Source organism: Coregonus clupeaformis, chromosome 17 (assembly GCF_020615455.1).
Source record: "Coregonus clupeaformis isolate EN_2021a chromosome 17, ASM2061545v1, whole genome shotgun sequence".
Taxonomy (NCBI): domain Eukaryota; kingdom Metazoa; phylum Chordata; class Actinopteri; order Salmoniformes; family Salmonidae; genus Coregonus; species Coregonus clupeaformis.
The window spans coordinates 51,408,966-51,431,328 of NC_059208.1; the positions used below are offsets into that span (position 1 = coordinate 51,408,966).

At 42.4% G+C, this 22,363-nt stretch overlaps 1 protein-coding gene across 2 annotated transcripts; it reads right to left on the reverse strand.

Moving 5' to 3' along the window:
• Positions 1-7,029: 7,029 nt before the first annotated feature.
• Positions 7,030-20,978, reverse strand: si:ch211-13c6.2 (uncharacterized protein LOC100000125 homolog). Of its 2 annotated transcripts, XM_045226404.1 has the most exons (13): positions 20,627-20,978; positions 20,446-20,514; positions 14,564-14,588; positions 11,448-11,534; positions 11,125-11,270; positions 10,793-10,912; positions 10,393-10,438; positions 8,938-10,213; positions 8,757-8,805; positions 8,411-8,488; positions 8,131-8,244; positions 7,727-7,967; positions 7,030-7,605 (listed from the first exon to the last, which is right to left on the reverse strand). In XM_045226404.1, the coding sequence occupies exons 1-13, from the start codon at positions 20,684-20,686 to the stop codon at positions 7,364-7,366; spliced, it is 2,553 nt and encodes an 850-aa protein (XP_045082339.1). In that variant the 5' UTR covers positions 20,687-20,978; the 3' UTR covers positions 7,030-7,363. The 2 variants fall into 2 exon arrangements, with proteins under 2 accessions (XP_045082339.1, XP_045082340.1); XM_045226405.1 differs by lacking the exon at positions 14,564-14,588.
• Between the last annotated feature and the right edge of the window lie 1,385 nt (positions 20,979-22,363).

The window sequence follows — 22,363 nt, forward strand, 5'->3', positions numbered from 1 at the left end:
TGCCCCCAAGTCATTGTCAAGATCGCCCCTACCCCTACCCCTTACCCTGTCCGTTGGTCTCCCATGAACGGAGCTCAAGTGCGCCCGGTTGTGCCTTTTTTCCCAATCTGCCCTGTATGAGGTATTCGGATGGCTTATTCAAACTCAGCTTGCAAACTTATGATTGATCCAACAGTGCAGTAGTATCTAACAATTAACAACAATACACACAAATCTAAAGTAAAAGAATGGTATTAAGAAATATATAAATATTAGGACGAGCAATGCTGGAATAGCATTGACTAAAATACAGTCCACTCATCTCGCTAACTGTACTCGACTTGCTTTCAACTTCAAATTACACTTCTGCTTCAGCCAAATCTTCTCTTATTGATGAGACAGGTGGGTCCACCCCAAAGTGCAGCATGTCACAATGACACTCACCTGTCTCGATCAATGAGAGAAGATTTGAAAAAGACAAAATGGCGGTGCACACATTGTTGGATTACTTAATGGAGCAAAAAAAAAAATGCCTTTTTCTAAATTCAAATGAACCACCTACAACTGGACACTGACATTTTAGAAGATAGATTTGGCCAAATCGAGAACGAAGATAGTATCGCCAAGTTAAGGTTGGTTAGAAATTATCTGTGCTACACCAAACAGTACCTATCCTGTAACTCCCAGTAATGGATACCAAAAAACTTTGGTTATATCACATTATCTGGTGTAACAACCTGTAGCTAACAAGTTAGTAGTTTTAATTTTTTCAATCCAACAACATGCAACACTGAAGATAAAAAATGTTGCTACCTAGCTAGCTAACAGACAACTACAAATTCTTACGCAGATGTTACAGCCATAGAGATCCTATTAAATTACTAGAGGGGCTATTAGTCCAAGAGCCACCCACCAAAAAGGCTTCAGAAAAGGAACTGAGTGACCCAGGACACAAAACTGCAAAACTTAAACATAGATAATGTTATGAATATGAACACTGTGGTTCAAAACTTGTACATTCATTAAATATTATAAATCAAAACAGGTACAATTTCGTAATCACAGCGCTTTTGGGTAATTTCACCTAGCAACATGAGGTTGCCTTGTTACACCTTGGTTACAATTGTTACACACCTTCCATTGTCCATGCTTGCAGAAAGCAACTTATGTACCGGACCGGACTAATCCCAAAATAGATTTTTCTCAGATGCCAGAAAAGCGCTTTATGTAGCTGTTGGGACCTTGAATGTTTTGAACGCTAAGTTAGCTAGCAAACATGGTTCTGTCTTTAGTTTGGCTAGCAGGCAAAAGCAATGATGGCCCTTGTAGGCTAAATCCAGCTGCCAAAAAACGTCTTATATTAACTGAGAAACCACTGTACATGGTTAAAACATATTTCCTCTTTTCTGGGTTTATCTGTATCAGTAAAGGACCGGTAACATGTGCTGCTTGAGTTTATGCAAGGACAAACGCACAAATAGCTCTGTGTGCCAGTGTGGAACAAAAGTAACCAAGGTGAAACATAGCAACGTCAGAACGTTTTTAGGAAAATTACCCAAGATGCTCTATGATTGATGCTAAAAATCTGAACTTCTATACCAAAATTAATGTGCAACTTTTTAAGTTTTGAACCACATGGTTCATACTCATAACTTATCTAGGCTACATAATGTTGTTGAAATTTTGCAGTTTTATTTCCTGGGTCACGGAATAAAATTTTGGGTGGGTGGCCCTTGGACTATATGTCATAAACCAGGGGTGTCAAAATTATTCCATGGAGTGCCTAATGTCTGTTGGTTTTTACTTTCAATTAATACCTAGACAACCAGATGAGGGGAGTTCCTTACTAATCAGTGACCTTAATTAATCAATCAAGTACAAGGGAGGAGCAAAAACCAGAAGACACTCCACCCTCTGTGGAATAAGTTTGACACGTGTCATAAACCCTCAAAATTCCAGAAAGGGATGAAAATGGCAGCCATATTGGTCAATAAGAAATCCAAACCAGTTTAATTGGAATGAATGGCAGTAGAGCAGGGCTCTCCAACCCTGTTCCTGGAGTGCTACACTCATGTAGGTTTTCGCTCCAACCCCAGTTGTATCTAACCTGATTCATTCTATCAACCAGCTAATTATTAGAATCAGGTGTGCTAGATTAGGATTGGAGTGAAAAACTACAGGACTGTAGCTCTCCAGGAACTTGGAGAGCCCTGCAGTAGAGGCATAATCCTGATTTTACTTATGCAGGAAAATAAAAGGCATGTGATATCAGAAAATGTGCAATAGAATTGTCACCCTAAAATAGTGTCATACAATTATAAACACAGTTCATACAGGTTTTATACAAGTTGTCTGTATAAATAGCCTCTTAACTTTAAACAGATCATACATGTCCAAATGTTTATTGGAAAGCTGTGAGTGCTATTATATGATACAATATCAGTACTTGTTGCATTTTACAACTTGTTTAAGTCCTATTATCAACTGAATTCTGCCAGTTTGTGGCTGTGTATTGACTGCATTGTTTTAATGAAATGTTGGCATATTGGCAGTTAACTTGTAAATACAATTAATGGAATTATTCCTCAAACTGTCTGGCTAGCTAACAAACATACAGTGCAGATACATTCTTCAAATTCATTATTTTACACAATATCTTATAACAGCATTGGCAAACCATGGTTTACCAACTCCCTGACCAAAATGGCTGACCTTTATCCCGTCATAAGGTTAATGTCCATTCTAATTCCTAATTCTATGGTTACAGCTACCTGAATGAAAAAACGAGCATAATCAGCGACCGTTTAGCTTCGGTAGCTCACATAGCTAGTTCTTAATACGGTGTGATTATTTATTGTTAGCTAGCCAAATGTAGACATATCGATAGTTCCGGCCACTCCAACCCTGTTCCTGGAGAACTACACTCCTGTAGGGTTTCAACCCAACCAGTTGTAACTAACCTTATTCAATGTATCAACCAAATAATTATTAGAATCAGGTGCGTTAGATTAGGGTTGGAGCGAAAACCTACAGGAACTGGGTTAGAGAGACCTGGCAGCTGCTTAGTTTACTTTTGTGTGTTCGATGGTGAACGCAACCCGGTCAATGGAAGACGATGAAACGCGCTACAATGGCCCATGTGTTAGTGCTAATTCGCCACTGAACAACAGGTAGTGATGATCAAAGGAACGTTTGCAAAACTGGGGAAAGGCTCTCTAACCAATAAAGACTACGTTTGGATCTGTCTTTCAGACCAATCAAACCTCGGACTAGATTCCACCAATCAAGGTTTCTACGGGTTCAGTTAGTTGTGAAACTGACGCCATTCGGGATCTAGCAAAAATCGCCAGTCGAACGAGGCAGAATTTAGACAAGAGCCAACATGGCGGACTAAGTGCGGCAGTTTCTTGACCGCCTCGGTTCCTTTCAGCTGGCCACCAATAAGCGGCTCAGAGAGCGGGGAGGGAAATGGCGCCTATGTTCATCTTCCAAAACAATCGTCTATTGGACAAGAACAGCAATTGAAAATTCGCAAAGTCATAGCGACACAGTATGCTTTCACATAGACATTAACCATGTATAAAATCTGATTTTTACTCACTTTGTTTTACGGGTTTGCACAAGTGAAGTTCAGCTCAGCGTATTATTATTATTTTTCAGTAGCAACGGGAAACAAGATGGCTGCCACGTACTTCTGCTCGAACCGGAAACTGTGCTACGTTGGTGCGCTGACGTCAGGAACTTCAAATTCTGAGCCTGTGAAGTAAGATTTTTCAGAATCGAACTCAAACTACAAAATGTTTCACATAATTATCTTACAAACCCAGGAACTCAAAGGGTGTGTGAATAATTTAGGAACCTGCTGGGTGCTATCCATAAATCTATGGCGCTGTTCCACCCCCTTTTCAGAAGTGATTCTCTGCATCAAACATGCAGCAGAATGTTTATCTGCCACAGAAAGAACAGGTAAAACGGATTACTCTACCACATATCACTTAAAGGATAAGTAGCCTAAATTTGAAAATGAAATACTCTGTATTCCCATTCAATCCCAATGTCCAGATTTTTCTAATGTCCAGATTTTTCTAATCCTTGTATGGAAAACTACACTGAACAAAAATATAAAGCGCAACAATTTCAAAGCTTTTACTTAGTTACAGGTCATATAAGGAAATCAGTCAATTGAAATAAATTAATTCAACCTAAATCTATGGATTTCACATGACTGGGAATACAGATATGCATCTGTTGGTCACAGATACCTTTAAAAAAAAAGTAGGGGTGTGGATCAGAAAATCAGTCATTATCTGCCTCATGTAGCGCTACACATCTCCTTCACATAGAGTTGATCAGGCTGTTGATTCTGGCCTTGGAATGTTGTCCCACTCCTCTTCAATGGCTGTACGAAGTTGCTGGATATTTGCGGGAACTGGAACATGCTGTCGTACACGTCGATCCAGAGCATCCCAAACATGCTCATTGTGACATGTCTGGTGAGTATGTAGGCCATGGAAGAATCTGACATTTTCAGCTTCCAGGAATTGTGTACAGATCCTTGCGACATGGGGCTGTGCATTATCATGCTGAAACATGAGGTGATGGCGGCAGATGAATGGCACGACAATGGGCCTCAGGATCTCGTCACGGTATCTCTGTGTATTCAAATTGCCTTTGATAAAATGCAATTGTGTTCATTGTCCGTAGCTTATGCCTGCCCATACCATAACCACACAGCCACCATGGGGCACTCTATTCACAACGTTGACATCAGCAAACTGCTCGCCCACACAACGCCATACATGCTGTCTGCCATGTACAGTGGAAACCGGTATTCATCCGTGAAGAGCACACTTCTCCAGTGTGCCAGTGGCCATCGAAGGTGAGCATTTGCCCACTGATGTCGGTTACGACGACGAACTGCAGTCCGGTCAAAACCCTTGTGAGGACAACGAACACGCAAATAAGCTTCCCTGAGACAGTTTGAGTAGAAATTCTTCGGTTGTGCAAACCCAGTTTCATCAGCTGTCCAGGTGGCTGGTCTCAGACGATCCCGCAGGTGAAGAAGCCGGATGTGAAGGTCCTGGGCTGGCGTGGTTACACGTGGTCTGTGGGGCCGGTTGGACGTTCTGCCAAATTCTCTAAAACGATGTTGGAGGCAGTGTATGGTAGAGAAATTAACATTAAATTCTCCGGCAACAGCTCTGGTGGACATTCCAGCAGTCAGCATGCCAATTGCATGCTCCCTCAAAACTTGAGACATACAGTGGGGAGAACAAGTATTTGATACACTGCCGATTTTTCAGGTTTTCCTACTTACAAAGCATGTAGAGGTCTGTAATTTTTATCATAGGTACACTTCAACTGTGAGAGACGGAATCTAAAACGAAAATCACATTTGTATGATTTTTAAGTAATTAATTAGCATTTTATTGCATGACATAAGTATTTGATCACCTACCAACCAGTAAGAATTCCGGCTCTCACAGACCTGTTAGTTTTTCTTTAAGAAGCCCTCCTGTTCTCCACTCATTACCTGTATTAACTGCACCTGTTTGAACTCGTTACCTGTATAAAAGACACGTCCACACACTCAATCAAACAGATATCAACCTCTCCACAATGGCCAAGACCAGAGAGCTGTGTAAGGACATCAGGGATAAAAGTGTAGACCTGCACAAGGCTGGGATTGGCTACAGGACAATAGGCAAGCAGCTTGGTGAGAAGGCAACAACTGTTGGCGCAATTATTAGAAAATGGAAGAAGTTCAAGATGACGGTCAATCACCCTCGGTCTGGGGCTCCATGCAAGATCTCACCTCGTGGGGCATCAATGATCATGAGGAAGGTGAGGGATCAGCCCAGAACTACACGGCAGGACCTGGTCAATGACCTGAAGAGAGCTGGGACCACAGTCTCAAAGAAAACCATTAGTAACACACTATGCCATCATGGATTAAAATCCTGCAGCGCACGCAAGGTCCCCCTGCTCAAGCCAGCGCATGTCCAGGCCCGTCTGAAGTTTGCCAATGACCATCTGGATGATCCAGAGGAGGAATGGGAGAAGGTCATGTGGTCTGATGAGACAAAAATAGCTTTTTGGTCTAAACTCCACTCGCCGTGTTTGGAGGAAGAAGAAGGATGAGTACAACCCCAAGAACACCATCCCAACCGTGAAGCATTCTTTGGGGATGCTTTTCTGCAAAGGGGACAGGACGACTGCACCTTATTGAGGGGAGGATGGATGGGGCCATGTATCGCGAGATCTTGGCCAACAACCTCCTTCCCTCAGTAAGAGCATTGAAGATGGGTCGTGGCTGGGTCTTCCAGCATGACAACGACCCGAAACACAAAGCCAGGGCAACTAAGGAGTGGCTCCGTAAGAAGCATCTCAAGGTCCTGGAGTGGCCTAGCCAGTCTCCAGACCTGAACCCAATAGAACATCTTTGGAGGGAGCTGAAAGTCCGTATTGCCCAGCGACAGCCCCGAAACCTGAAGGATCTGGAGAAGGTCTGTATGGAGGAGTGGGCCAAAATCCCTGCTGCAGTGTGTGCAAACCTGGTCAAGACCTACAGGAAACGTATGATCTCTGTAATTGCAAACAAAAGTTTCTGTACCAAATATTAAGTTCTGCTTTTCTGATGTATCAAATACTTATGTCATGCAATAAAATGCAAATTAATTACTTAAAAATCATACAATGTGATTTTCTGGATTTTTGTTTTAGATTCCGTCTCTCACAGTTGAAGTGTACCTATGATAAAAATTACAGACCTCTACATGCTTTGTAAGTAGGAAAACCTGCAAAATCAGCAGTGTATCAAATACTTGTTCTCCCCACTGTATATGGCATTGTGTTGTGTGACAAAACTGTACATTTTAGAGTTACCTTTTATTGTCGCCAGCACAAGGAGCACCTGTGTAATGACCATGCTGTTTAATAAGCTTATTGATATGCCACACCTGTCAGGTGGATGGATTATCTTGGCAAAGGAGAAATGCTCACTAAAAGGGATGAAAACAATTGGAGAGAAATAAAATGTTTGTGCATATGGAACATTTATTTTTCTTTTATTTCGAATCAGAACTAATTTGTGGTCACAAATGTTTTATTGTCAGTTACAATGCTGTGTTTTTTTATTCTAAAGAAATTAGTTTTCAACAACATGTCTACACAGTTCAAAGCAAGTTTTCTGATTACTAATGTCAAACAATTGCTACAAAACCTTTTTTTTTTTTTTTTAACGTTATCTTAAAACTAGCCTTCAGCATGAACAATTACAAAGCAAATAGAAGTGAAGAAACATTTCAAAAGCAAAATACAACAGAAATACAATTGAGCTCAGATCAATACAAATATTTTTGCACATGGTGGTTCTACTGTAAAATCACTTTTTCCTTGCCACAAGTTCCAGGAGGGTGGAGGTGATTTTGTCTAGGCTGGTGGACTGAGGGCCGCCCATCCTATACCCCCGCTCCCAGTGTGTTGGGGGTGCAGGATTGAAAAGATCCTCTGCAGGTGGGTAATCACGAGGGTACATCGGCCCCTGCCACCTCTCGTGGGGGTATGCCATTGGCTCCTCTGGACGATCATGAGATTGTGAGTACATGTCAACATGCCCAAAGACCTCTGAAAGAAGGAAGATAATGTAGTTGTGGAATTATTGTAATAAAGCCCCACAAACAGAAACAAATGACAGTAATGACCTTCTGCAATTTGGTTGCGAGATAAACATGCATATATAGTTTACCTTCGTATTGGGCTCTCCTCTCCATTCTCTGGTCTATGTCTCTGTGTTTCCCTCTGTAAGGGTCCTGTAGGGTCTCTGGAGTGTAGCGTTCCTGTGAGCGTCTGGGAGGATGGCCTTCGTAATGTCTCTCCTCTTGCACCTCTCTGTAGTTTCTTTCATAGTTGTCTCTGGGACTTTCCAGGTGATCCTTGCTCATGTGATTGTAGTCTTTGGAAATTACTGTTGGACCTGGGCTTTTGTACTACAGTTGAAATGAGGAAAAGGACCATCTTACATAAACCAACTTTTTAAAAGTTTCAGAGAAGATGAAATGTCTGCATTCTCACATCAGCCTATATCCATTCATCATCAACTGACGTCCGTAAAGCAACTGCGCAACACATGCTGTGCAACACAATACCTACCGCAGGCACTACCGCTGTCTTCTCAGATTTTTTGGCTTGGAACTCTTTCAGAAGGTTACACAGCTTGTCCTTCAGGAAGTTGGCCTCTTCCACATTCTCAACCTGTATGTTATTCTAGAAAGAAAACAAGTACATTAAAGAACATGGTCAGTTAAATAATACAGTTTCTCTTCCCAAAAGTCGTCAATGTGCACTAGTCAACTAAAGGCTATGACAGTTGCCTTTGTGCAAAGGGTATTGCATTTTGATTGGTGTTACTCCTCTCTTATTAGGATCTTACCAGTTCATCCAAAACATTCCCAGTGTCTGGAGTTGCCTCTGCCATCGGTCTGGAGCCTGCTCCTCCCTGATAGCCACCCTAAACAATTAGAATAAGGTACTCAATATCACAATAAGACATTACAGACCATTAACAAACCTTAGCAATTGTCAGTTGCAGCATGTAGCCTCGTGGTTAAGAGCGTTGGGCCAGTAACCGAAAGGTTGCTGGTTCGAATCCCGAGCAGACTACGCGAAAAGTCTGTTGATGTGCCCTTGAGCAAGGCGCTTAACCCTAATTGCACCTGTAAATCTGCTGAATGACAAAAAATTATAATGTCAGTTGTGCTTAGAATTAGTCTATGTACCTGTGGCTTGGCAAAAGGTTCAATCCTTCTTCTATTGTCATCAACTTGCCTGGAGGGAAGAAGATTTTGTAAGAATCATTATAGAACACCTTTAGCGTAATAGTAACCAAAACACCTTTCCCCTCAGGATGTAATGATGGAGAAGTTTTACACGTGGTGATGTGCATTTATTCACACTTACATTTTCTTCACCACGTCCCGCTCCTGTTCTGTGGCATCGGAGAACCTGCTCTTTCTCTTCCGTTTCCCGGGGCTCTTGTGGTCATCTGTGGCTCCTTCCAGGAAGCGCCGGAAAGGTTCTGGGATCTCTGTTCTCACTCTGCCGCCCTCTGCTGGCCTCTGAGGAGGCCCCCTCATGCCTGGTGGTCCCATCCCTCGCTCTGCCTCTGGATGATGCGGACCCCTCCCCTCCTGACGAATGGCCTTGACAAGGTCAAACAAATGCTCCCTGCTGCTTTGACCCCCTGTCTCCATTGGTTCCGCCATTTGATCTGCGAACCTCAAATCTTGGTCAGCAGCTCCTTGCCTATCTGGCCCCTTGGGGTAGCCACGGCCGTTTGGATCCCTGTCGAGAGATCGCCTATGAGGGTTGCCTTCTGGATAGGCTGGCCCACGCGGTTCCTCCTCAGGGTACGCCCTGCGTTGCGCCTCCTCCTCCTCAAGATATCCGCTTCTACGGTGATCCTCTGAGTAAGCGTCTTCATGAACAGATGGTCCGTGGGCTGCCCTTCCATGGGCGTGTTCAAAGCAAAGAGGAGCTTTGTCAGGATAGGCTCGTTCGGAAGGCACTTCCTCCAGATATTCTCGTTCGGGAGGAACTTCCTCCAGATAGGCCGGACCATGAGGATAGCGCCTCCCATGTGGTGATTCATCTTCCCGAAAGGCCCGCTCCTTAGAAGCTTCAGCAGCATGAGCTGTTCTACGGAGAACCTCCTCAGAATAGAACTGCTTGAGAGGATCATTCTCCAGGTAGACGCTCCTGCGTGGAGGTTCTTCAGGGTATGCTTGGCGATGAGGGATTTCCTCTGGGTGGCCTGGCCTTGTATCACCCTCCTCCAAGAACTCTCGTCTACGCATGTCCTCCAAATAATCCTGACCATGGATTTGTTCTTCAAGGTAGTGGTCCCTTCTACGAAGCTCATCCTCCATAAACTCCCGTCTACGAAGGTCATCTTCATGATCACTTGCTCTACGAAGCCCGTCTTCCTCAAAACCACGCAGACTGAGGTCTCCGCCCCTCAAGTAGGCCTCTCGCGCTGCACCGGCCAATAAGTAAGGATCGTCTTCATGGAAGGGGGATCTATATAGATCATCTTCAGCATGGCCTCCTCTGTGGTGGTACTCCCCGCAAGGCAAATCCATCCTCCCTGGATGCAGGCGCCCTTCCCGCCTCATGTCTGATGGACGAGCAAGTGTTGGTTTTGGCTGATTCTGAGCCCCTCTTTCTTTCGGGGGTGCTGAAAAAGGGAAAATAACATTGTCAATGTTTTCTGTTTGTGATCCTGGACAAGTTGAGAATAAACACAGCTAGTTCAATGACTCATGGTTGGAAAATGTTTAGTGTCGATTTTTTTTTTTTTTTTCTGATTTGACTAGAAGACGTGTCAAAAAAATTATCTGAAGTAAAAGATCTTACCTCTTGAAATGTTCAACTTGCCCACATTTCGTTTTTTCCTCAAAGGCTAAAATAAAAACCAAAGATTAGGATCACAAGATTTCAAATAGAACACTATTAACACTTGCAAATAAACTAAACAATTACTTGATTCTTTATCAGAGGCACATAGACATAGTATGTAGACCTACAGTGGCAGGTAGCCTAGTGGTTAAGATCGTTAGGCCAGTAACCGAAAGGTCGCTGGTTTGAGTCCCGAAGCTGACTAAGTTTGAAAAATCTGTTGATGTGCACTTAACCCTAATTGCTCCTGTAAGTTGCTCTGGATAAGAGCGTCTGCTAAATAACAAATATAAATGTAAACTCTGTTGTCAATAAGCAGGTACCTTACCAGGGGAATCATATAGTCATCATGACTTACCTTTGGACTTCCTTGCCCATCCTGTCTTTCCACAATCTCCGCCTTGGCCCGTATAGCCTTCCCTGATTGAGACAGGATACTGGTACTGTCCCATGTCACCAAGTCTTTCCTTTTCACCTCCTAGAAGAAGGAAAGTACATCAATCATCACTATATTTAAGCTCCTGACCATCATGATCCTTGCTTGGCTTTAATAAAAATGTCCAGCAAGAAAGAGGAGATCATGCATGAGACACATATCCAGCTTCTGTCAAGGTTATGATGTCAAATTATTTTGGGGGTTCTTACACGGATAAACCATTGACTACAACAGCCAGTAAATCACCTCCTTACCAGGTATTTCTGTCGATGTTTTCGACCAATTATATGATTGACCATGTTGGGTAAGGTTGCATCCAGATCGCACATTCTGCAGATGTATCTGGGGCCAGGCTGACCGTCACGGGAGACCGGCTCCACCTCGTCCAGAACACTCAAACCTGACATGAAGAAATAAGACGTACAGGTCAGAAAGAGACACTTTAAACAGATAACTATCATTAGTCTCTTAACTATTTTTGATCCAGTTCTCTTCTACAAGTATGTGCTCTTTGGGCACCAACTTAAAGTTAGAATTTTGTGTTGAATTAGACATGGTTTTAAAATACAGTAGTTACCGATGATGGGCTCATCAAGCTTCAGGTATCGCAAGTAGTGTTTGATATCCGTGAAATGTGGTACCTCATGATCCCTGGTAGCTTGTCCTGTGAGACCCACAACATCAGTTAGAGATCAATGCCACAATCAATGATATGGTCTTTAACAACACACAGAGTACGGCTGTAAAAACGTACAAATCTTAGTTAGCACTGGAAAAGTCAATAATTCACATACAGTGGGGTCCTAAATTATTGGCACCCTTGATAAAGATGAGCAAAAATTACTATATTGTATGCAACAAAAAGGGAAATTATATTATTTTATACTAATACAATTGCTCAGAGAAAGATTTTGTTTAACAAGTAATAATTTTATCAAAAAGGTAGGGGTCAAAATTGACATCTCTGTTTTCAATACATCACCTTGCGAGGATAATGGCACTGAACCTTTTTCTAAAATGTTTTACGAGTTGGAGAACACATTGGGAGGGATCTTAGAACATTCCTCTATACAGAATCCTTCCAGGTCCTTCGTCTGCGCTTATGAACTGCCCTCTACAGTTCAACCAACTGCCTTAAAGTGCTTGTTTTCACAAATGGTTAACATGCATGGATAACCTGGCTATCATCGTCCATGCGTGATATGTTACAGATATACACTGAGATGATGGATTGGTCTGCTGAGGGAATCAAACATTCCACTCAGAATGCGAGTCACTACCAAGAGATTATGGTACTTCTGCTGACTGGTGTTTTCAGGTGTTTCTTGCAGCGTTCCTTCACCCAAATCAGCCACAGAAATCGCAATGACCTCACAGGGCGGAAATCCCACTTCTGACAACTGCAGCAAAACCAGAAGTAGCTGTGGGTCCAAGGGGAGTGAACTAACTGCAGCCCGATAGAATTGAGTCTCTTCAAAGAGATTGAAGCATGCTTACCAGGGACAGGATCGTGCAATGTTTGTCTAATATCTCAGCAAAATTATTAATTTTTTTGGACACTGAGTTGTGAGAATAGCAGGCACAGCTCAACACATCCACTGTTAAGTCTTGAGTGTCTTACAGTCTGTGCAACGTAGAACTCTTGAAGTGTCCATTAGGACATTCGGATTGCAAGAAAATAGAGGGCAGTCGAGGAACAGTGATGCAAATCATCATAGCGGTGACCATGTGTACAGCTAAGCTCTCTTGCTGTTAATATTAGTTCATACGACATATGCATTTAGGTTTCTTCGCCTTTTTAACATTGTTCACAAATAAAGGAAAATACTGCTGCTCTAAAGGTCATCTGAAACAGTTTAAGGCAACATTTGAGTGTGCATACCGATAGTTACAAGAACGAGCACAATGCAAAGAGTCCCATTTATTTTATTTAGCAAGTGTGTGAGGGCTGTGGGACCACATGACTGCGGCCTCAGCCAAGGTGCTTTGCACTCGGAAACACATCACCCGAAGTGCACAGGGTGGGAGAATGGGACAACGCATAGAACTCGAGTAGCCACTTGCACTAAGCAAGGGACTTTGCTAATCACGTCTGGTTGAGGAAGGGCTGTGTGATTGCTGGCAGGTCAGTTGTGGGCCACATCTTTCACTGCATTCGCATTTAGGAGTTCCCCCTATAGAGAAGCTTTTGAGGAAAGTGATTGAGGGGCTTTCCAATTCCATTGCCAGGTCCGCCTTATTAAAGCATAGACAACACACACAACAATGTCCTTTTGGATGTTTATTTTCCTCTGTTCAGCTAGCATCTTCCAGTACATGGAGAATAGGAGAACCACATACTTACTTAGACTCAATTCACAGTTCACAGATATGGAGCCAATTGATTGGTGTGACATTTATTCCACACAGACATTTATTTTAGTCTTAATGGTTTCAGGTGGTGGACTGCAGACATACTATGGTTTAATGCCCTGTTGAAATCCACCGGTGAGCATTGACTTAATCCATTGTTATTTCAGAAAGAGTTGGTTTGGCAAAACAGCTATTTTTTTGCAGTAACAAATAATCAGGTTCTGTTTCTCTCGTACCAATGAGTGGACGTCACACGAAACGGGAAGAGCACATTTTTTGCAGATATGTGCACAGAAACTGCTACCATGTGAGGCTATAGTACTGAACTTCATATTCCCCTCTCCAATGATCTATTCAAAACTGTTTATCGCTGATTGAAGGTAGAGTCAGCAATGCACAAAGTAAACAGCAATATAGGACCGATTTCCCCAACAACTAAAAGCATGGTTAGTGCTATCCGGGATCCTTGGAACATCCCTACCCTAAACCCTAGAGCTGGGATGATAAACCGAAGATGATCGACACCGACCATACCGATCACTTATCGCAAGCATTTTGCTGACATCGTTCATTACGATAAGTAGCCTATACTAGAGAAATGTGAAGTTTGAAATGAAAGTTTACTAATATGGGTGATTGTTAATGGGCCAATTGATTGCTACAGCCATCAAACTAGTAGTAGTACTTTAAAGGATAATAAATAAATAAACTGGTGCACGTTATTAACTTGTTCTATTTATCGTTGTCACATCAATTCAGGCATGTTTTTACAATATGGATTTTTGTCCATATCGCCTAGCTCTACTAAACCTTTCCCTAATCCTTTTACATTTCAACGGGGTGATGTCAGAGTTGGGATGTCCCAAGGACATGGTTTAGACATTTCCCTAAGAGCACGAGACTAAACTTCTCTGCTGTTGAATGACACAAATGTAAAATGTCAGTTGTGCTTAGAATTAGTCTATGTACCTGTGGTCCTGCAACTATCACATAGTGGCTATTGAAGTGCACATGAGCAGATACTCTGTGCATGGTCTTGTATCACACTCATCTGATCTGAGGTGCTGCATGGTGCTCCTCGTGGCAGCTTCATATCGCAGCATCTCAGTTTAATAGAATTTTACTCAACAAAAACGACGTTGTACCAACCCTTCCGTACAACCTATCTGCAAAGTGCACTAACACTATTGGCACAGAGGGTAGTGCTTGCCTTGTGAGCCTGGTTTGAAACTCTGAACTTCCTTTATCCCTGCCAGAAGGAAGGGGCAGCAACAAGCCACTTACCGAGGTCCAAGCTCATCGTCGACAATCAGTGAGTGAAGGGAAGATGAAATTACTTACCAGTAGCAACCAGGGTGTCCTCTTTCTGTCAGGAATGAAGGGAGACGCAACCGAGAAAAACAGGTTCAGTTAAGTCAATCAGCAATGGATCATTGGGTAACTGGTTGGTGTAACCAGCAACCTTGCTATCATAACTACAGATAAAGATGGGGTTAGGATCCATGACGGAATCACATACATATAATGGGAAGCCACACCTAAAGCTCGAGGTGCACTGATGGGCCATTTGGGAGTGAGACTATACATTATTCCAATCTCGACTCCGACCTGGACCTTACCTGCCCCTTTTCATTTAGTACCTATACTTCCGTTGTTTGGGTTTGAGACAAACTTAGCAACTGGGAGTCTTCATTTGATTTGAAAGCTTTAAAAAATATTGAGTACATTATTGGAATTTGTGTTTTGTCCGTTGCTCTTTGTCCATCCTCTTATGTTCACTAGCGCATTGTAATGCTAAATGGTGGTTTGAAAACGATGAAATATCTCCAAGTGGCATACAGCGACTGTGCAAGCGGAATGTGGTTGCTTCGAACTATAATTTCTAGTGTCAGAAAAATGCCAGTGGAAGACACTCGGCATACTTCAGAGGTGAATAAGATCCATGATACTGTGGTGACAAAGTCCTGTAAGTAAGTTAAGAAGGGTGAATCCTTTCCCTAAGAAATTGTCTTCACTTGAATGAGGTTACCAAGGGAAGACAAGATATTTCTCTATCATAATACTTCGCTCGACAACGGTTCAATGCAGATGGCTCCGGATAGGGCTTCGGACATAATTTGTACGCTAAACCAGGGCATGCAGATCCGGTGTAAATGAAAAATAATGAACACTATTCCAATTGAGACTAGTGAACAGCTTTGTACAGAGTTTACATTTGTCTCACTTAACAGGAGCCGACAGTGTTTCTTATAAAAACATCTTGAAATACTTAAGGACATTTTTGTTTTCAATATTAATCACGAACAGACCCAAGCAGGAAGACAAGACATAGGTGTCCCTTCTGGAGATGAACTGCTTTTGAGTGCAAAAAGGTCAGTCTTTGGAGCAGCAGTGACGTTGAAGAGGATCAAGTTGTTCCATAAGAATGGAACATGGGGATTGAAGAACCAAACCTAGTATGATGGCAAAGGTAGTCTCAACTTTGCATGGGAAAAGTAAACGGATTCATTTGAACCTATAAAGACAAGCCTAGACATGGTCCTCTGTAGCTCAGTTGGTAGAGCCTGGCGCTTGCAACGCCAGGATAGTGGGTTCGTAAAAATGTATGCAAGCATGACTGTAAGTTGCTTGCGTCTGCCAAATGGCATATTATATTACAATCTTAGAAAATGTTTCCTTCTTCCAACTCTCTCTACATTCCAATATTCCCACAAGTTGTCATGACGATTCAAACCCAGTGATATCCATCAGCATTTTACAGCACCTAGACAGGGGACATCTCCGAGCGTCATGAATACGGCACAGAGTAAAAATGAAGGAATCGGTAAGTTCCAAAGTCAACACCTTTCCACAAAGAATATGACCACCATTTTGTCTCTCGTGGTTTCTGTTCAACCATGACGCAACATGAAAAAGTATATTGTTGGCCCACTCCCATATTAAGGTTGTTACTGGGAGCAAGAGGAATCAAGAGATAACAGAATTAAACTGAAATACAGTTCCAGTGTGCACAGATTTGTTACACATCCAGAGGTTTTGGATTCTTCATGGTGATTTGTTCGTTGATTCTTGTTGGCGTTATGCCATGTTCATCAACAATATTTACTAAAATAATATTTTTATGGAAAATACTGTACCATATATCGGGAGCACCAGAAGGTGCTGGTGGTAAACCAAAGGTGAAAGCAAAGCTGAACGTGATGTTTATTTAAGTCCATACCTTGCTGGTTATTTTGTACAAGTAGTATGAAGCCATCTGGAAAGAGGAAAAATACCATACGAGAGCACAAGTGAACAATAGTGGCTTTCTGGAAGCTCTTGAAAAATACAAAACACAGTACCTTGGTTCTGGAAAGAAGAGGTTAATAACAGAGGACGTCTATGTGCAATTCCGTGGTAAAGGAATTATGCTGAGACTCAGATCTTTCACTGAAAAATGTATACCAAACAAAAACCATTGATTTCAAAGTTTAACTAACTATAGAACTCTATGCATGCACAAGGACCACTTAACAATTTCCACTGAACATTTTACAAAAACACATTTACAGGAATAACTGTGCAGATACATTTGTTAACGGAATAAAACTGAGGGATCAAGTTGTTCCGCGTTATTTGTAATTTATTTTGTACATAATGTTTCTGCCATCGTCTCTTATAACCAAAAAGAGCTTCTGAATATCAGGACAGCGATTACTCAATCCGTATTGGACAAATAATTTTTCTTCAACGAGGCGGCCGCGAAGGATATCCTACAGACACCCGACAAGGCCCAAATCCCTGTCATTCGCATGAGGAAGAGACAGAGATATCGTGGACGTAGGTCGGGGTGCCTTGTAAGGATCCGACGGCGAGCGAGTAAACTGCCGCTCCCATCAATCCTATTAGCCAATCTTCAATCATTGGAAAATAAATTGGATGACCTAAGATTACGGTTATCCTACCAACGGGACAGTAAAAACTGTAATATCTTATGTTTCACCGAGTCGTAGCTGAACGACGACATGGATAACATACAGCTAGCGGGCTATACGCTACATCGGCAGGATAGACCGACTGACTCCGGTAAGACAAGGGGTGGCGGTCTGTGTATATTTGTAAACAACAGCTGGTGCACAAAATCAAATACTAAGGAAGTCTCGAGGTTTTGCATCTTATGATAAGCTGTAGACCACACTATTTACCAAGAGAGTTTTCATCTATATTTTTCATAGCTGTCTATTTACCACCACAAACCAATGCTGGCATTAAGATTGCACTGAATGAGCTGTATAAGGCCATAAGTCAACAGGAAAACGCTCATCCAGAGGCAGCGCTCCTAGTGGCCGGGGACTTTAATGCAGGGAAACTTAAATCCGTTCTACCTAATTTCTACCAGCATGTTAAATGTGCAACCAGAGGAAAAAAAACTCTAGACCACCTTTACTCCACACACAGAGACGCATACAAAGCTCTCCCTCGCCCTCCATTTGGCAAATCTGACCATAACTCTATCCTCCTGATTCCTGCTTATAAGCAAAAACTAAAGCAGGAAGCACCAGTGACTCGGTTAATAAAAAAGTGGTCAGATGACGCAGATGCTAAACTACAGGACTGTTTTGCTAGCACAGACTGGAACATGTTCCGGGATTCTTCAGATAGCATTGAGGAGTACACCACATCAGTCACTGGCTTCATCAATAAGTGCATCGATGATGTCGTCCCCCACAGTGACGTACGTACATACCCCAACCAGAAGCCATGGATTACAGGAAACAGCCGCACTGAGCTAAAGTGTAGAGCTGCCGCTTTCAAGGAGCGGGACTCTAACCCGGACGCTTATAAGAAATCCCGCTATGCCCTCCGACGAACCATCAAACAGGCAAAGAGTCAATACAGGACTAAGATTGAATCGTACTACACCGGCTCTGACGCTCGTCAGATGTGGCAGGGCTTGAAAAATATTACAGACTACAAAGGGAAGCACAGCCGCAAGCTTCCCAGTGACACAAGCCTACCAGACGAGCTAAACCACTTCTATGCTCGTTCGAGGCAAGCAACACTGAAGCATGCATGAGAGCACCAGCTGTTCCGGATGACTATGTGATCACGCTCTCCGTAGCCGATGTGAGTAAGACTTTTAAGCAGGTCAACATTCACAAGGCCGCAGGGCCAGACGGATTACCAGGACGTGTACTCCGAGCATGTGCTGACCAACTGGCAAGTGTCTTCACTGACATTTTCAACATGTCCCTGACTGAGTCTGTAATAACATGTTTCAAGCAGACCACCATAGTCCCCGTGCCCAAGGACACTAAGATAACCTGCCTAAATGACTACTGACCCGTAGCACTGACGTCTGTAGCCATGAAGTGCTTTGAAAGGCTGGTCATGGCTCACATCAACACCATTATCCCAGAAACCCTAGACCCACTCCAATTTGCATACCGCTCCAACAGATCCACAGATGATGCAATCTCTATTGCACTCCACACTGCCCCTTTCCCACCTGGACAAGAGGAACACCTACGTGAGAATGCTATTCATTGACTACAGCTCAGCATTCAACACCATAGTGCCCTCAAAGCTCATCACTAAGCTAAGGATCCTGGGACTAAACACCTCCCTCTGCAACTGGATCCTGGACTTCCTGACGGGCCTCCCCAGGTGGTAAGGGTAGGTAACAACACATCTGCCACACTGATCCTCAACACGGGGGCCCCTCAGGGGTGCGTGCTCAGTCCCCCTCCTGTACTCCCTGTTCACCCATGACTGCATGGCCAGGCACGACTCCAACACCATCATTAAGTTTGCCGACGACACAACAGTGGTAGGCCTGATCACCGACAACGATGAGACAGCCTATAGGGAGGAGGTCAGAGACCTGGCCGTGTGGTGCCAGGATAACAACCTCTCCCTCAACGTGACCAAGACAAAGGAGATGATTGTGGACTACAGGAAAAAAAAAGAGGACTGAGCACGCCCCATTCTCATCGACGGGGCTGTAGTGGAACAGGTTGAGAGCTTCAAGTTCCTTGGTGTCCACATCACCAACGAACTATCATGGTCCAAACACACCAAGACAGTCGTGAAGAGGGCACGACAAAGCCTATTCCCCCTCAGGAGACTGAAAAAATTCGGCATGGGTCCTCAGATCCTCAAAAAAATTATACAGCTGCACCATCGAGAGCATCCTGACTGGTTGCATCACCGCCTGGTATGGCAACTGCTTGGCCTCCGACCGCAAGGCACTACAGAGGGTAGTGCGTACGGTCCAGTACATCACTGGGGCCAAGCTTCCTGCCATCCAGGACCTCTATACCAGGCGGTGTCAGAGGAAGGCCCTAAAAATTGTCAAAGATTCCAGCCACCCTAGTCATAGACTGTTCTCTCTGCTACCGCACTGCAAGCGGTACCGGAGTGCCAAGTCTAGGTCCAAAATACTTCTTAACAGCTTCTACCCCCAAGCCATAAGACTCCTGAACAACTAATCATGGCTACCCGGACTATTTGCACTGCCCCCCCACCCCATCTTTTTACGCTGCTGCTACTCTGTTAATTATTTATGCATAGTCACTTTAACTCTACCCACATGTACATATTACTTCAACTACCTCAACTAGCCGGTGCCCCCGCACATTGACTCTGCACCGGTACCCCCGTGTATATATAGTCTCCCTACTGTTATTTTATTTTACTTCTGCTCTTTTTTTCTCAACACTTTTTTGTTGTTTTATTTTACTTTTTTATTAAAAATAAATGCACTGTTGGTTAAGGACTGTAAGTAAGAATTTCGCTGTTGTATTCGGCGCATGTGGCCAATAAAATTAGATTTGATTTGAGATTTTACTGTTATTTTATTTTATTTTGTTTTCGCCCAGTAATTTGTTTTACTTTTTTATTTTCACCTTTTATTTAACTAGGTACTGTGTAAATTGTTCAAAGTAGTCATTGTACATAGAGTTGTATGGTTTGTTAAACTTTGAAATCCATGGTTTTTGTTTGGCATACATTTTTTAAGTGAGAAAAAAAAGTAATTCCATCACCATGGAATTGCCCTATTCAGCACATCCTCCTGATTGTAGTTGATAACAATTTTTAAACGTATCATTGTGATTTATTTTGTGAACAGCAATTTTACTCGTCATGTGTACTGACCTTATTACTCTAGTAGCTATAAGATAGTAACATATCGTTGTGAATTGTGAGTAGTTAAAATATTTGACTGCAACTTTGCTTCTTACCCTGATGTGTTGTATTGTAGTCAGGTGAATCTTATACAGGGTATCACCCCTTATGGATTTGGTGCAGACCTGAAAAATAGAAGATTCTTCATGATGTGGTGGTGAGAGAGATGGCTAGCCTAGTAACGTCGTTAGCTTGTTTGTAGCTTCTTGTGCCTAGGCTACTCTCAACGTTACTTACAGCACAGTCAATGAAGTCCACGGCATTAGGATCCTCGTACATCGTTTCGAGACCCTCCATTGTTGCCTGGAAATTCGAAATGTAGCTATTTACCTAGCTAGCTGAACCGAGCTGAAGAGCCTATGTGGCTAGTAAACCGATGGGTGACTAAACAGCTAATGCTAACTTAGCGAAAACAAGCTTAAAAGATAACCGTATTTCCCACAGTGGAATTAAAAAGGACTGTCTTTTTAGATTGGCGGATTTGATCCACAGTCTTTCCCAATTTTGTGAGTTTTTGCAAACTATGATAGTTATTTTTCAATAAAAGCGAAAGCTGGCTTGCTGCTTTCAGAAACCTACTTCCTGTTTTAACCGGTTGACCAACATACTTACTTCCTCCCCATGTTGCTGGTCCAAATGCTATACCACCACCTGCTGGACTGATGCTCATATTGCTTTACAATGTGACATTGAAAGTACTGTATTTTTAGAGGGCATGTGTCACTGTAAGTATACTGTAGTACACATGCATATGCACATTTTAAAACTACAAGGAATAATCACCCCAAAATAAATAATGCTGGATTGATGCAGGCAAACATGACAACAAGTCTTGATAAATTATCCTCTGTTTTGCTGTTTATTTGGTTCTGAGAACTGAACGCGTTACAACAATTTGTGTTTCAATGAACACTTACAAATCAGTCAAGTAAGTTATAAGGTATGGTTTTTCAAACAGTGGGCCCCTTCAAGTTCTTTAAAGAGCATAGCTATCATAGGTGGCTGAACAACATTCACTAGAGGTTAAAACCAAGGGGCAGTAAGTTATACAGTAAACAAGCACACAACACTGATGTCTCCACTCACTTGTTCCAATATGGGAAAGGCTTCAACTATTATGGAGACATTAAACATCTATAAAGCTCCATCTGCAATGAGACTCAAGGCTTTTTCTGGAATGACTACCAGGTCTTCGGGAGCCCATAATGACAATACAAGATAAAACCAATTGGTTCCTAGTATTTACAGGCAACTTTGTCTATGAGGTAAAAATAAATAAATAGGTTACCGCTTCAAGAACAATGTTTACAATTAACAATGGATGTTTTTGTTTTTTCAAAAGCTTTTCTCAAAACAAGTGAAAACCTGTTACTTTTAACAGTAACCTAACATTTCCCAACTATTTAATTAGACAATTAAATCTGGGCAAGAGAACTTCTCTGAACAGGATTCATTGTTTTAAGGCCATTAATATAGAACTTAAACAGTAACAATCCCTGCTATTAATGAAGCACCCAAGAGCAAGATCTAAAACCCAGTGAGCTGTGTCCGCATAATGGGAATACTTTAGAGCAGTTATAAAATAACACATAAAGATGATAATCATTTGTAATAAAATACTGCAGCTGATTATATTGATACCACACTGAGGGGATGTATTCATTGGGACTACTGCATTATACAATTTCTGGTGCTATCTAAATTCACTATACCTGTAAATACAAAAATAATATTACAACAATATCTTCCTGACAATTTTGGGGAGGTTGGGGTTAGGTGTCGAGGGGAAACAGAAGAGGAATATCATGGGAAGACTGTTGGTGAAAGCCAAGAGGGAATCACTAAACCAGTACATGTATTCAGAGGAAGAACAGAAGAGGGGAAGAAAGAGAGTTCATTATGTATGGAAAACATGGGTCATGCCTTTCATTAAATAGCAATAGATGTGAAAGCATAGGATTTATATATCAATTA